The 14,488-nt window shown below is 34.9% G+C and overlaps 3 protein-coding genes across 4 annotated transcripts; 1 reads left to right on the forward strand and 2 right to left on the reverse strand.

Moving 5' to 3' along the window:
* Positions 1–1,301: 1,301 nt before the first annotated feature.
* LOC107608968 (fasciclin-like arabinogalactan protein 19) lies at positions 1,302–1,932 on the forward strand. Its single transcript, XM_016310769.3, has one exon. The coding sequence runs from the start codon at positions 1,302–1,304 to the stop codon at positions 1,884–1,886; it is 585 nt and encodes a 194-aa protein (XP_016166255.1). The 3' UTR covers positions 1,887–1,932.
* Positions 1,933–2,080: 148 nt separating this feature from the next.
* LOC107608967 (OBERON-like protein) lies at positions 2,081–5,037 on the reverse strand. Of its 2 annotated transcripts, none has more exons than XM_016310766.3 (3): positions 4,704–5,037; positions 3,108–4,227; positions 2,081–2,901 (listed from the first exon to the last, which is right to left on the reverse strand). In XM_016310766.3, exons 2-3 carry the CDS (start codon positions 4,192–4,194, stop codon positions 2,285–2,287), a joined length of 1,704 nt encoding a protein of 567 aa, XP_016166252.1. In that variant the 5' UTR covers positions 4,195–4,227; positions 4,704–5,037; the 3' UTR covers positions 2,081–2,284. The 2 variants fall into 2 exon arrangements, with proteins under 2 accessions (XP_016166252.1, XP_016166251.1); XM_016310765.3 differs by having other exon boundaries at positions 3,108–4,231.
* A 370-nt stretch (positions 5,038–5,407) lies between these two features.
* HSP89.1 (HEAT SHOCK PROTEIN 89.1) lies at positions 5,408–10,589 on the reverse strand. The gene is made up of 20 exons (XM_016310859.3): positions 10,330–10,589; positions 9,843–10,016; positions 9,670–9,743; positions 9,455–9,580; positions 9,278–9,371; positions 9,079–9,162; positions 8,857–9,000; positions 8,643–8,756; positions 8,440–8,499; positions 8,249–8,323; positions 8,055–8,159; positions 7,731–7,871; positions 7,532–7,624; positions 7,340–7,417; positions 6,924–7,178; positions 6,730–6,832; positions 6,340–6,514; positions 6,139–6,244; positions 5,957–6,046; positions 5,408–5,853 (listed from the first exon to the last, which is right to left on the reverse strand). Exons 1-20 carry the CDS (start codon positions 10,432–10,434, stop codon positions 5,680–5,682), a joined length of 2,370 nt encoding a protein of 789 aa, XP_016166345.1. The 5' UTR covers positions 10,435–10,589; the 3' UTR covers positions 5,408–5,679.
* Positions 10,590–14,488: the final 3,899 nt, after the last annotated feature.

Raw genomic sequence — 14,488 nt, forward strand, 5'->3', positions numbered from 1 at the left:
GTTTTTAGAAATCGAATTCACTAAATTCGATTTTATTCACTTTTCAACCATTCACGTAATTCGAATTAACTCGTTTCAATTTTTATTCTGTAAATCAAATCAAATTGATTCGATTTACTACGTGTTTCGCTAAATCGAATTCATTCAATTCGATTTATATAAAAACGTGGTTTGGGATTTTGACGTTATATTTTTTGGTTTGGGCAATCAGGACATATTGAAATGCATTAGGTTTATTAAGGTCATTTGCCCTAAAATTCATGTTAATTTTAAATGATTTAATATAAAAAAAAATTTCAAATGAACAATTATATTTTAAAAGAATTCATAAACTGCTACCTAATACCTACTAATTGCAATATACTAATAATTTTTGTTCTTATTTAAGAGCTGCTTCTTTTGCAGACCTATAATATAATAGCCTGATATTTTTGACATTAATGAATTACTCTCATCAGTCATTACCTCACTAACTAAGAAATTCCACATTTGTTAGTTGTTCACAACTTTTTTATGGGTTTTGATACTTGAGACTATAGGAAATGGAAACTTTTGAAACAAAAATAGATGACTTTTTCTTTCTCCAAAAAGAACAACATACTTCATTTCATTTGTTGATGATTTCATTATGTTAAATATTTATTTAAATGTTGTACACAACATTTGATTTATGTATATAATCTTTAAATTTTATCCATTTTACTCAAATTCTGAATCAATCCAATCCTGCTTGGTGAATTAGTGGGAATATGTTCAGGGGGTCCAAGTTAAAAAATTTAAGCAAACCAATGATCAACCCCATAATGGTAAATGAGGAAATGTGTATATCATGAATATACAGAAGGAAGATTCATGATTAGATTAAGTGGGAATTTCAGGTTAAAGTCATAATGATCACTCTTTTGATCTTACCATTGACGTGAAAAGAGTAAAAGATACATATGCAATGATAATAGATTATGCATGCATGCATGCAGGCTCTACTTTCAGGATTATTAACAAAATGGCTTCATTATTATTGCTTTTCTCAACCTATTTCAAAGCAGAGTTTCAGCTTTTAGTGCTAATAACTAAAAAATCATTATTATACTCTGCTTTTTGTTCTGTTCAAAAGAGATAAGAGCACCTCTTCATGCACAACCAGCTTACCACCTACAAAGGGTTAAAAGGTGTGTGGCAAAATAGGTGTGAGTTATTATTAACAAGGCTATAAATACCTAAGAAAGTGAGACTTCACTGCATTCCATTTATTAACACAAACTGAAAGCATTGAAGCATAACTGCTTCATCTTTTGACCCCAATGGCTATCTGGCTTGTGGTCTTTATTACCCTATTCACAGTTGGTGAATCTCAGCCCACGCCGCCTTTCAACCAAACTGATTTGCAGGAAGCCATGGCTGACATGAGAAGTAAGTCTTACTATGGATTTGTGATCCTCCTCAAAATCCTCAACAGCCAACCAAACTCATTGCAAACCAATGATCTGACATTCCTAATGCCAAGTGATGAAGAACTATCTCAGTACACAATAACTCCAGACCAGCTTCATGATTTCATATTCAGTCATTCTATTCCAACATCACTGGTGCTCAATCATCTATTGCATTTCCCAAATGGCTCTGTGGTTCCCTCAAGTCTTCCAAGCAGGGTGATCAGCATAACCAATAGTGGCAGAGCAGGTTTGTTTGTCAACAATGCAAAAGTAGTCACACCAAATGTGTGCCAAACCTCTTTCATAAGGTGCCATGGAATCAGTGCAGCTTTGACATTCGAGAATGATGCACCTTTTCGCCGAGTTCAAGATCCTAAGAATCCCCCAAAGGGTAGTGATGTACCAGTCCCAAACCATTCTGTCAAAAAGATGAGCATTCCGCCTCTCTATTAAGGCAGAAGATAACCCCTTTAGAGTAATCTTGTGCACTTGTGTTCTTTATCAATAATAACATTTTACTTTCACGTACAATCTATCTCATCAATTCAGAGGACACATAAAAAACAGCAGTAACTAATTTCAGATGCATAACATAAAAAAGGGATCCCAGATTTCACAAAGTAAGCAAACGATCAAACTCATCCAAGTTTGTCAAAGCATATTTATATATATACTACATAAAACAAGCCAGTTTCAAACTGATTTAGAGCCTTTACTAGTACCTCTCATCCACAAAGGCTTTGGCGTCTTGAATCTTAATGGAATTAGACTGACTTTTCATCAATTGTTTAACAAAACATTGCTACAATTATAATTATCTAATATATTACGACATACACATCTTAGTACTCTCATGGATTTGTTCGGAAAGGGTGGCACTCATTAGATTGACTGTCTGCCTTGGGAGGAACACTGTACAGAAGATCATGGATTTTGGAATACATCAGCATTGAAGAGGGATCACCGCCGCTACTGCTCTGTGATACTCGAGAACTTTCCTGCAATTTGATCTTCTCATACAGATATTGCTTCTCAGCCTCAGCCTCACTTAATTTTTGTTTTAAATAATTGCTAGTATATTCCTCCTCTGATTTGTCTGACTTGGCAAGAGCAATCCTCTGGAGCTTCTCAGCCTCCCTTTTAGCTTCATTAGCTTTCAGTTGGAACATATCAGCTTCTGCCGTTTTAAGCCGCACAATTCTCTCAAGCTCTTCAATCTGAACCTTCTTTTTCTGCCTGTCCATCTTGAGCTCTGCTGCTTCTCTGGCCTTATCGGCTAATTCACGATCACAAGCCTCAAGAGCCAAGCGAGCCTTCTTGAACATCCTCATCTTCTCATCAGCGACTATTTCCATCTTTCTTATAGCCTCTTGCACCACTTCAGCAATTCTATTGCATGCCTCTTGAGGAGCAATCAGCCTTCCACCTTCTGAATTTTCCAGGCTCTTAGGAGAGTCCATCTCAAGCTCTTCAATTAGGAAAGGCATTGGTTATAACAAGGAATGGGATAAATAATTAGAAGTAACATCTAAATATCCAACTACAATTATATATCATTAACTCCATTTTCTAATGACAACACCCCATTCATACTACCTTCACATGTAACCAAAAGCCTCCATCAGGGAAGAAATATCAAGATTAGATTTTGCAGGTAAATTATAAAATATGTACCTTGGAAAACCATCAAAATTGCTCTGCATGCTGCCTTAGCATCCACCTTTCCAGTCTTAAGTTTTTCCTTGAGATCATCACACTTCCAAAACAGTTTCCTTCCTCGCTGATCCTTACTACCATGGAAAATCCTACTAACAAAATCAAGTTCTCGCATTAAGGCTTCCCCATCCCATGATGGTGCACAATGTTGGAAGACATCTTTAACCCAACCCAACAGTTCTGAAGTCCTGTTACAGGCTTGACACCTGAAAACCATTTCACTAGCTCCTGCTCCACTCTTCACAGAAGGGCCCATGCAAATAAGCTGCTCACGAATCGCACAATCCGTGTGAGTCCAGTGAGAACACAAGTCACATCCAATCCAGCGGCATGTATTTACTTCAAAGTCAAACTTGCTGCAGACTACACACATGCAAAGATTGCAGAAACCATTGCTGTTAGTGCATGTTTCACAGGTACAATCATCAGCTGGAAGCTGGCTTTGGCAAGCTATGTTTCTACATCTCTTGTACACAAATATCTCAATCAGGGAAGTCTGTGATAGGCTGATGCTTGGATGTAAGAATCCCTGAATTCCAGTATTTATGGCAACAAGGATTTCAAGCTGCACTCGCTGTGCTCTAATCAATGTCTTGGCTGTTAAATCAGATCTGCTCTGAACAAGCTTCTGCAAAATGAAAAATTCTTCCCGATGCTGTGAGCCATTACCTCCCTCAAGGATGAGTCTAAGTCCGTTTTTTAGCTCCTCTAGAAATTCTTCGGGTAGATGATGCATTTTTTCACATATTACATCAACTCTTTCTCTTGCAATGTCCTGAAGACTAATTTTGTCTGCACTAGAAACACGGCGAATAACAGACTGCTCAGGACAATCAATCTCAGCTTTACCATTCTCAATCTTCTTTGATGCGATTGCATCAGCTGTAGGCCAAGTTTCTCGAGAACTGGCACTTTCAGTAGGAGATTCACGGAGGTTGTCAGAGTTTGATCTAGGTTCCTCCGGAGAAAGACGAGTATCCAATGGAACTAGAGACAGGGATGTTTGTGGTCCACCAGCCCGGGATTGCTGTCGTGGAGGAAGCATCTTTCTTCCAAGGCTTCAGGTTGATGTTAGAGACTGGCTTGCCATACCCATGACAAGATTTATTATGTCAGAAACTCAAAAGAGATGCTTTATATATACACACCAAATAAAACCAAACAAGTTAAATGAAGGAGAAACGTAGTTTTAAGCAAGCGATTTCAGTGTTCAACTCAAAAAACTATCTTTAGCTTTGTATCATAGGAAAGAAGCACGGAAGTTACATATGCAAAATCTAACTAAAATTCTTATAGAAGTTAACTCATCAAGTCAAAAAGCAGATCAAGTGATAAAATATGCAACTTGAATAATACTCATATGAAGTTGACCTAGAAATTCAGCACTTAAGAACCAAAAGTGAAAAAACAGTGCAGCAGATTCACAGAGCAAAACAGAAGCTAAAAATGAAGTATCAAGTGTTTGCACAGCTCAATTTGAAAAATTATGCAATCACAGAAAAAGTCTCAGTTTTCCAAGGTAGATAATTGAAATTCAAAGGAGAAGAAGCTCACCAAAGGAGAAGAACGCAGAAGAGAACCCCCGATTGAAGTATCTTCGACTTCGATTGAAATGGGATCGAAAAAGAAAGAGAGAAATGATTTAGGTCAAAATAAGAACCAACAATGTTCCCATTTTGCCCCTAATCGGTGGTATACGGTTCAGACCGGTAGAATGAGCGAACCGGCGAAAGATGACAAGAAAGACAGAATATAATAAGTTAATAACAAATTCTTCAATGTATTTTTTCAATAATAGTTACGTGAATTCTTTAATGTATTTTTTAACAAATTCAATGTTTTAAAAACTTACAAATTTTATCATTTTATTAGTTTTCTACTTTTCGTTAGCAAATTTTATTTCCGTATTTATATATATAGAAAAATCAGAGGGTCGTCATTTTCAACGCCTGAGTCACGAGTGACCGGTTCAGCAGGCTGACTAGCTACTGCTTAACGCGTTCGCTCTTTGACTTCTGCAATTTTCTCGTTTTTCTATTTCACCGTAATAGTGTAAGACCGTTGCCGTTATGGTTACCGTTGCCGTGGAATTATGCGGATTCCCTGTAACGCTAATGACGGTTTCCGTTTAAATTACAGGATAATGTGACCACTTCAGTCTGAATATTTTGATAAGAATAAAATCCCATAACACTAGAGAGCATGATATAGACATGCTTATAATTCTATGTACCCGCCAGTTATATAACATTATAACCTTTCAAGCAAACAATAAAAATCATTGAAATGTTGAAACAGAATACTTGGAGACGATGTGCTATTGACTACTTATAATAGCATATCACCAAGAAAGGACGAACTCGGTATCCGTTACATTGAAAATCGCTCATTGTATTTGTATGTGAAGTGTACTACTCACTACTACTACTACTCAGTTGATGCTGTCAACAATACTAACTTGGCCCATAAGGAAATGCTAAAATGGAAAAATTATAGAGCGAATTGGGGTAAGAAAGAGCAAAAATCTTGATCATTTCTGAGTGCGTGCCTCAGCAGGTTCAACCACCTCAGCTTCTACGGTTTCAGGGACATGGGGCTGGGTTCCAGTGGGATGAAACTGACCAGAAGAGGCGGACCATTTACCGGTCAGAGCCATACCCATCATCTCGTATATCTTCCCTCCAAGCTGTGCTGGATTATCAGGCTGCGCGCAGACACGCACACCAAGAAATAATGTCACACGTAATGTTAAAATAGCCAATATATGCTGATCAAAACAATAGTATTAACCGAGCCGATGAACTTACCGTAAATCCACTGGAAACCAAAGCTGCATCATAGAGAAGGTCAATAGCTCTGAGGGCATCTTGATCATCAGGGTTTGTTTTGAATGCAGCCTGAAAATTACACAAGATAGATTTTCATTTAATATTATTGGACCTATTTATTGATGATAAAAAAAGAAAGTAAAAACACTATTTTATCATACATCTAAGTTCCTGATAATAGGGTGGTCAGGATTGATCTCAAACACCCTTCTGCTTCTCATGAAATCCAAGCTAGAGGCATCGCCCATAGATTGTGCCTTCATTAGCCTACAGTGAATTCAATTACATAGAGCACAATGTTAATTTGTTATGTAAAATCCTCAAAATTCGTCGTTAAGTACATGATAGAAAGGAAGACCCACCTTTCCATGTTTGCAGACCAACCAAATTTTCCTGACACCAGAACGCAGGGTGAAGAGCTTAGTCTGTTTGAAATTTGCACACTTGCAACTTTATCCCCCAAATGTTTCTTAATCCAGTCACAAGTTTGGCCGAATTCCTGTTTCATCTCCTTTTCCCTTTCTTCATTCTTATCACCTGTAGAAACAACAAATCAAATTTAACTAGCTATAAAGGACCAAGCCATGATGAATCCACCGAAATATTAAGATTGCCTCTACAAACAAGGACTACTAAATATTTGGCTGATGAAAATGCTGATACCATTGACTAAATGAGCATTTTCCCAAAACATGAAGTATATCAAGCATTCGAGAAATGTTATTCCCGTACACAATGTAATAGGAACATACCTAGATCCAAGTCTTCCTTGCTAATATCAACAAAATTCTTTTCCTTATATGACTTGAGGTTTTGAATAGCAACCTCATCAATTGGATCCACCAGAAACAGTACCTAAAAGAAAAAATCGCAAACACCAATATTAATAAATGATATAATTAATAGGTACAAAGTTATAAACTTAGGAAGAAAAACAAGCTTATACTTCAAGATCCTTCTCTGCAAGTCTCTCCAAGAAAGGTGTGTTCTTAGCACTATTCACACTATCGGCTGCAATGTAATAAATATCTTTCTGATCAGGCTTCATGTTCTCAACATATTCATCCAAGCTGATCAGTTGTTCTTCACTTTGGGATGAGAAAAACCTAAGCAATGGAGCGATGCGTTTGTGATTCTCACGATCTTCAATACAACCCAGTTTCAAATGTTTGCCAAAATTCTCCCAAAACTTCTCATAGTCCTGCATACAGAGCAAGACATCTAGTCAAATACTAATGAATAAACACATAGTCATACGGATAATATTAGTGAATCTAAGATGAAGCTACCACAATTTATCCTATGTAGAGTGGAATAATGGCAGAATGTGTACAACTAAAATTCGTCAAAATATGAACATACCCCCCTGTTATCACTCATAGATATCCCCAAAATCATGTCAAAAGCTTTCCGAACTAATCGTTTCCTCATAATCCGCACCTTCATGAAACATGGAAAAAAGGATAAGCAAGATGAAACTAGTTATGAATTCTGCATATCCAAAACAGAGTGATAGGTTTAAACTTTATACACGCATAACCTCCTACTACTTACTACGCGACTTTCTTGGAGAATTTCACGTGACACATTGAGTGGAAGGTCATTTGAGTCAACCACACCCTTGACAAAGCTTAAGTATCGGGGGAACTGTCAAAGAAAATAAGAAATTAGCACAGGAAAAAAAGTTATGATCAGACGGTCAGACCCACCAAGTTGCTATTACTCATGGTGATGGACAGTAAAGGGACTATACCAGCTCTCCATCAAAGTCATCCGAAATGAATACTCTCTTAACATATAGTCTTATATTCTTTGTCTTGGGATTGATTATGTCATCCTTCCCCGTAGGAGCAAAGGCAGGAACATATAGTATAGACCTAAATTCTACTTCACCCTGCAATAGCAAATACCACCACCACAAATGTCAACAAAAACAACTGTCAAGGACATCAGATTCCAAATTAGTATTAAAATCTCATCATTATATGTTTGGAAGTCGCAGAGTATGCTTTACTGCAGAACTAAGAATTTAATGTTTATGAACGGGTGAACATTACACATACATATATAAACTTACCTCTGTGGTAAAGTGTGATGATGCTAATGGTTCCAAATACTCATTAAAAGTTTTCTTGTAAAACTCATTGTAATCCTCCTTAGTGACTTCTTTTGGGTTACGAAGCTGCACAAGCAGACTGGCATTTAATCTCCATTCAAACAACAAATTTCAATTAAAGCAGAAAACATGCAAATTAAGATCATAAGACTCGCCCAAATTGGTTGGGTCTCATTTATGAGCTCCCAATCCCAGTAGCGCTCAACAACAGTCTTGGTCTTCTTCTTCTTCTGCCATAATAAGGTTTCAAAGTCATAATTGAGTGAGTAAACATGCAGAAGCCATACGACCTCACACATAAGAAGTGAGAACAAATACTTGGTTCACGTAACAAGCAGAAGATTACCTCAGTCTTTCCATCTTCTTCGTCTTTTTTTGCTTCAGCTGGATCCTCATCAACCTCAACCTGGAATAAGCATATATTTTAATAATGCAGAAAACATTCATGTTTTCTATCAAATTAATCCAGGAGGAGGCAAAACCAACCCAAGTATACATACAGTGCCATCATATCAAACAAAAAAAGATTTGTAGAAAATAATGACATACTTCTTTGGTATATCCTTTTTCCTGCCAAGTGTATATTGGGAACGAGACAAATTGTGAATAGTTTTTCACAAGCTTTTCAATTCGCTCTGGATGAGCAAAACCTTTATCATCCCTCTGAAATGAAGTCACAGATAATACCACTTCGTAAGATCAGGCCAAAAAAAAACATTGTTACCCCGGAAAAAAAATAAAAGACTATCAATAATCAACATGCCTTAAGATGCAGTGTAAGACGAGTTCCCCTTGGAATCAGCTTCTCAGGATCTGTCTCTTCCCTAATGGTATATGAGCTAGCATTTGCCTCTCCTTCCCAAACATATTGTTTATCAGATTTCGGGCTCTTGGTCGAGACAGTTACCTTCAGAGTTCAAACATCAGAAAATTAATAACTTGAGATACCAAAAATGGACACACTTATTTATGTTAAAATGCATACCTTATCAGAAACCAGAAAAGCAGAATAGAACCCAACACCAAATTGACCAATTAAGTTGTTGTCACCAGCAGCATCCTTGCTATCCTTTTAAATGATAAACATTTGTCAGCCTATAAGATATATAACTGTAAAAGAAATAAAGATAATAAAATCATAAAACATCTAAAATCATAAAGCATCCTTCAGAAAGATGTAAGACCTTCAATGCCTTCAAAAATTTTGCAGTACCACTCTGTGCAATAGTTCCAAGACAATCAACCAGTTCTTGTCTTGTCATACCAATACCTGTATCACTGCATAAAGCAAAAATTTGCATTACCAACCGAAAATAGGAAAATATTAGTCAAAAACAAATTAAAAAAGCCATTTATCTTACGTGATACTGATAACCCCATTATCTTTATCAGCTTGGATTCTGATATCAAAATCAATAGCATCCTTCAAAAGTTCAGGCTCTGTAACACCCAGAAACCGCAGCTTATCCAAGGCATCACTTGCATTGCTGTATTTGAAACAGTAAACAATCAAGAGCTATACATAAAAGTGAAGATTAAATGTTACTCATATATAAGCAGAAGTGGAAGAACAAACCTGATAAGTTCCCTAAGGAACACTTCCTTGTTACTATATAAGCTGTTAACAATGAGGTCCATGAGCCGGCTAACCTGCAAAACGATGCATACATACAAAATTATGATCACGATATGATATATTATTCACACTATAAGGATAGGAAACATGGACATGAAAAAAGAGCCATATACCTCAGCTTGGTACTCATATCTCTCAGATGGTGTGGAGTTGGATTCAGCAGACTCTGCAGCAGTAGACTCATATCGCTTCCCCAAAAACAAATCTTTCTTCAAGTTTTGATAATTCCTAGATTTCTCTGAACTTAAGACGGAATACCATCTAGCTTTAGCATCTTCCTCACCTACCTGCTTCCAACCCAGGAAAAAAAAAAAGGTATTGATAACACACAACTACCTCAAAAAACGCTACATTTCTACAGCAACAGAACAAAGAAAGATAAAGCAGCTGGTTCAATGCTTCTCCCATAATATCAAAATCTCAAACTACAATTAAAATTGCAATTTCTAACAGAAAAAAACAGAACTGAAGAGAAACGGATGGAACTTGAGAAAATTGATAGGAAGTAGCTAGTGAAGCTAACATGGAATTGTAGGAGAGACAATTAGTTCAATCAAATGAATTCAACGCGAGGAAACACACAAAAGCGATGGATTATACCGAAGAAATGGAAGATAGAAGTGGAACAGCGAGATGACGGCGAGGAGCGGCAGCATGGCGGAGGACGGCGGATAGAGAGGAGCAGCGCCTTGATAGACGGTGCATTTTGACGGTTACGATTGACTGAGTGAGTGAGTGAAAGCAGAGAATTAGAAATGGTAGGGTTTTAGAAGGGCTTTGTGATATTAGCTCAAATAGTGGGGGTTTCAGTCTTCAGAAGCTTCTCGATGCTCCTCGTTTCCTCACTTCGTTATTTGCACATGATGTAAAGATTTTGCAGTCAAAGAAAAACTAGGAGTGGTAATTATTTGAAAACCTCCCCTGTAATAAGTAGTAATAATTCAAGAGTTTAGTTATAAAATGTAAAAGAAAATTGTTATTTAAATAACTAAATATCATAATACAGCCATAACTTTTAGCTGTTTTTTTTTCTTGGTTTACTCAAATGATAACTCTCGACCCGACATGTTAATAACTAATCTGTCGCAAATCTGAGCTCTATTTAAGGGTCTGTCGCTAGCCAATGAGTTACTGCATATACAAGGTGGAGTTCGAACTCCCAACACTTACTTAAGCGGACGAGTGAACTGATCACGACCAACCCAAGTTGGTTAACTTTTAGCGGTTTTTTTTTTATTTGGTAACTAACTTTTAGCGGTTTTAATAACAATCCGTAAGATTATGCAAATTGTTATTGTTTATGGACCATTTGGGCTTTTGGAATTTGTAGTTTGACCCATATCCCCTCTCAATCATTTTTTACATAAAAAAAAATCCATTTTACATAGCTCCCAATTATAAAAGGCTTTCCTCAATGTAAAAAAAATGCTTCCCCCAGTGACAAAAAAACAGCACCCCTCCCTCCCCCACATATAAAAGCTAGTTTAAGGTGAGTGGGTTGGGTTGCCGGGCGAATAGTTTCTGTTGTTCTGGGCCGGGTCAGTTTGCTGGCCCAAAGCTACGTCCAAAAAAAAGTACTTCATTTTCAACAATTTTTAATTTTTCATCCTTACATGGTACAATTTGGGCCAAATTCTTTCGCTTTTTTTTCCGTTTTCTTTTTTTCTCTCTTTATCTCTAATACGTAGCTGACTAGCTGTATTCTCTTCAAGCCCATTAATAGAACGAAAACTAAGCAAAAGGATAATGATTGGTCAAAGTTTGATCAGTGTTTAGGTTAATTATGTTATGTGATATGTCCAGTATTTAGAGTCAGAACAAAACGTGTTGTAACGTACTTGAGATATATCTAACATGGAAACATAGAAAAGCTTTATCATGTATAAGAAATAGATCCTATAAATTAAAAATTTAGCACCAAATATTTTAGATATAAATTTTGTTTTCTTACTTAAAGAAATACAAAATTATAACATTTGCTAATAGAATTAATAATAATGTTCGTACTTAAAATTTTGTTTTCTTACTTAAATAAATATTACTAAATACAACTATTCATATTTTTTATTAATTTATATTAAAAAAAAGGTACATAAGTGTATTGCTTTTTATCATGTCATAATAGTTAATCTTATTAATTGATAGAACATAATTTTTTGCATTTTGCACGTTATGGATATTTTTTTCGGTTTTTCCTGCTACCTTACATAAAGTGTCTTTCTATTCTAAGGGTTGAAAAATGAAACAATTCTTTTTTTTTTCTTTTATTCTTTATGCTATTGTTGAACACTGTTCTCCGATAATCATTAATATCTATTAAAGTTTTGATAGCAACATTCTTTCTAACTCATTTGTATTTGTATATGCAAGCCATGTGTTGCAATCCTTTTCCATAGTACTTTTTCGGAATTTCAAATAAGTGTTAGAAATGAAAAGCCACCGTGACTTTCACGGGTCATTTGATATGTAGTTTTTTATAAGGTGGTTGAAAAAAAATACTGTATGAAAAATGTTAGGAATTAATATTTTTTTAACTTTTGTCTTATTTTTAGATTAATATTATCTAATATTACTTAAATTTTCTTTTTGTATATTATAAATAAATAAATAGATAAATAAATAAATAGACTTTTATAAAAAAATTATTTTTCAAACATAACATGTAAAATTAGAATTTAAATTATTAATAGAAATTAATATTTTTATATTATAATTTTTTAATAGAATTAGATAATTTAATATATAAAATTGTGAAATTAATACTAGATTAATTGTATAAATATTAGAAGAATGCGAGGGGACCAGCAACTTTTGTGATTTGTAGCCATCAAATAGCCATCAATGATGGTTTTAATGGTGTGAGATTAGTATGAGATTTCATCCAATGACTCACTTTTCTTTGCTGGTTACATGCTGGCCAAAATTTAACAAAGTTGATGGCCCCTAAACTTTTCCTAAATATTATTCTCTGTAGTAGTAGTAGTATAAATGAATTTTATATTATTATAAACTAAATTTATAAATGATATGACAATTTTATAGAAAACTTGAAATTTACGCCTCTGATCTGAATAATGGAATAGCAATATATGAATAAGAGGAGTGCTAGGGCCAGCAATTTTTGTGATTTGTAGCTATCAAATAGCTATCAATCATGATTTTAATGGTGTGAGATTGGTGGGAAATTTCATCAAATGACTCACTTTTTTTTGCTGATTATATGCTGACCACAATTTTGAAAAGTTGCTGGTCCCCTAGACTTTTCCTATGAATAAAATGGTGTGGTATATGTGAAAACTTTTTCAATAATTATATGGTGAAATATCAGGTGCAGTCGACTTCACGTGAAGTTGATAGTTGAGAGCCGTTAGATGAAAATTCAGTCAAATCAGTCAAATCATCTAACAAATGATGGGGTGCTCAGTGAGTTGAGCGTCGTCGTCAGCGCCGTGGTGCTCCCTCTCCCCCTTCATCCTCCACTTCCAGAGTTCCAATGGAGTCTTAGCCTCAAGTATAAATTTGCTCCATTGATTTTTTTTTTGTTCCCTTTATGTTCTTGTTGTAGGAATCTGTTTCATTGAACCCATTCAAAAGCTGTTCTGTTCTACATATTTTTTATTAAGGTTTTTTGTATGAATTTGTTTCATTGACTTCATTCAAGTTTTTTTTTGTTCTGTTTATTTGGTTGTCTGATTTTTTTTTTGGGTTTTCTTTACGAGGGTTAAAAAATTTTGGAAGTTGTTTTTATGTAATGATATCAATTTCTGTGTTTATGATTCTGTTCATGATGTTCTAGTCCTATTTTTGTTTTATTTTTTATTTTCAAGAGATGAAGCTGGTGCTGGACTTGTGAATTCTCATGAAATTTGTTTAATGACAACCTGAATACATCTTTACTTCATCATGAGAATAGAATAGAATGTCGATTGCGATTTCAAAGTGTGACCATGTTAATACTAGTAGCTGTTTAAACTGGTGGTAATTTGATTTAAACTGTGTTTGCTGTCAAAATGTTTTATCCTTCTTTATGTCAAATGTTTCCATTTTCCATGTTATTTGTCTTTGGAACTTGGAAGTGTTTATTTATGATGATAACTTGAATGCCTTTCATATTTGATTGTCACACAACATTGCAAATGCTAACTTGATGCACCCTTTATGTTCATTGGCATGACATGAATCTGATAAGGGTACCTCTTCATGTATGTTAATCAATTACTTAGTTCTCTAACAACTGAAAACCTTCTTTGACTCCATGTTTCTCAAAAGCTTAAAGAACATTATCATTGATGTGAAAGAGGATGCTGAAAAGAGAATGCTGTTGTTTATTACTTGCCGAAACTCTGTTCATAAGATTAGCTTAATTTCTCATTTGACACTCAAGTATATATTTTCAATTCATGTATAGGGCTTGTTTGGGTGAGCTTTTAAGAAAAGATCTTTTTTCGAGTTATCTTTTTTTAAAAGATCTTATAGAGAAGTAAAAGTAATTTTATGTTTGGATATCTCATGTAAAAAGGTCTTTTTATCAATCAATTATGTTTGGGTATAACAATATAAAAGTACTTTTTTGTTTATTTATTACATGAAAAACATCTTTTTTTTAAGGAAAAAAGATCTTTTAAAAAAAGATGTAAATTACAGCTTTTCAAAAAAGATCTTTTTTTGATTTTACTAGTGCTTTTACTTTTACTACTAGAAATTTGCTAAACACGTTAAAAAATAAAAAAAGATCTTTTTTCATTGAAAAAAGATCTTT

Source organism: Arachis ipaensis, chromosome B7 (assembly GCF_059453495.1).
Source record: "Arachis ipaensis isolate K30076 ecotype BB chromosome B7, ASM5945349v1, whole genome shotgun sequence".
Taxonomy (NCBI): Eukaryota; Viridiplantae; Streptophyta; class Magnoliopsida; order Fabales; family Fabaceae; genus Arachis; species Arachis ipaensis.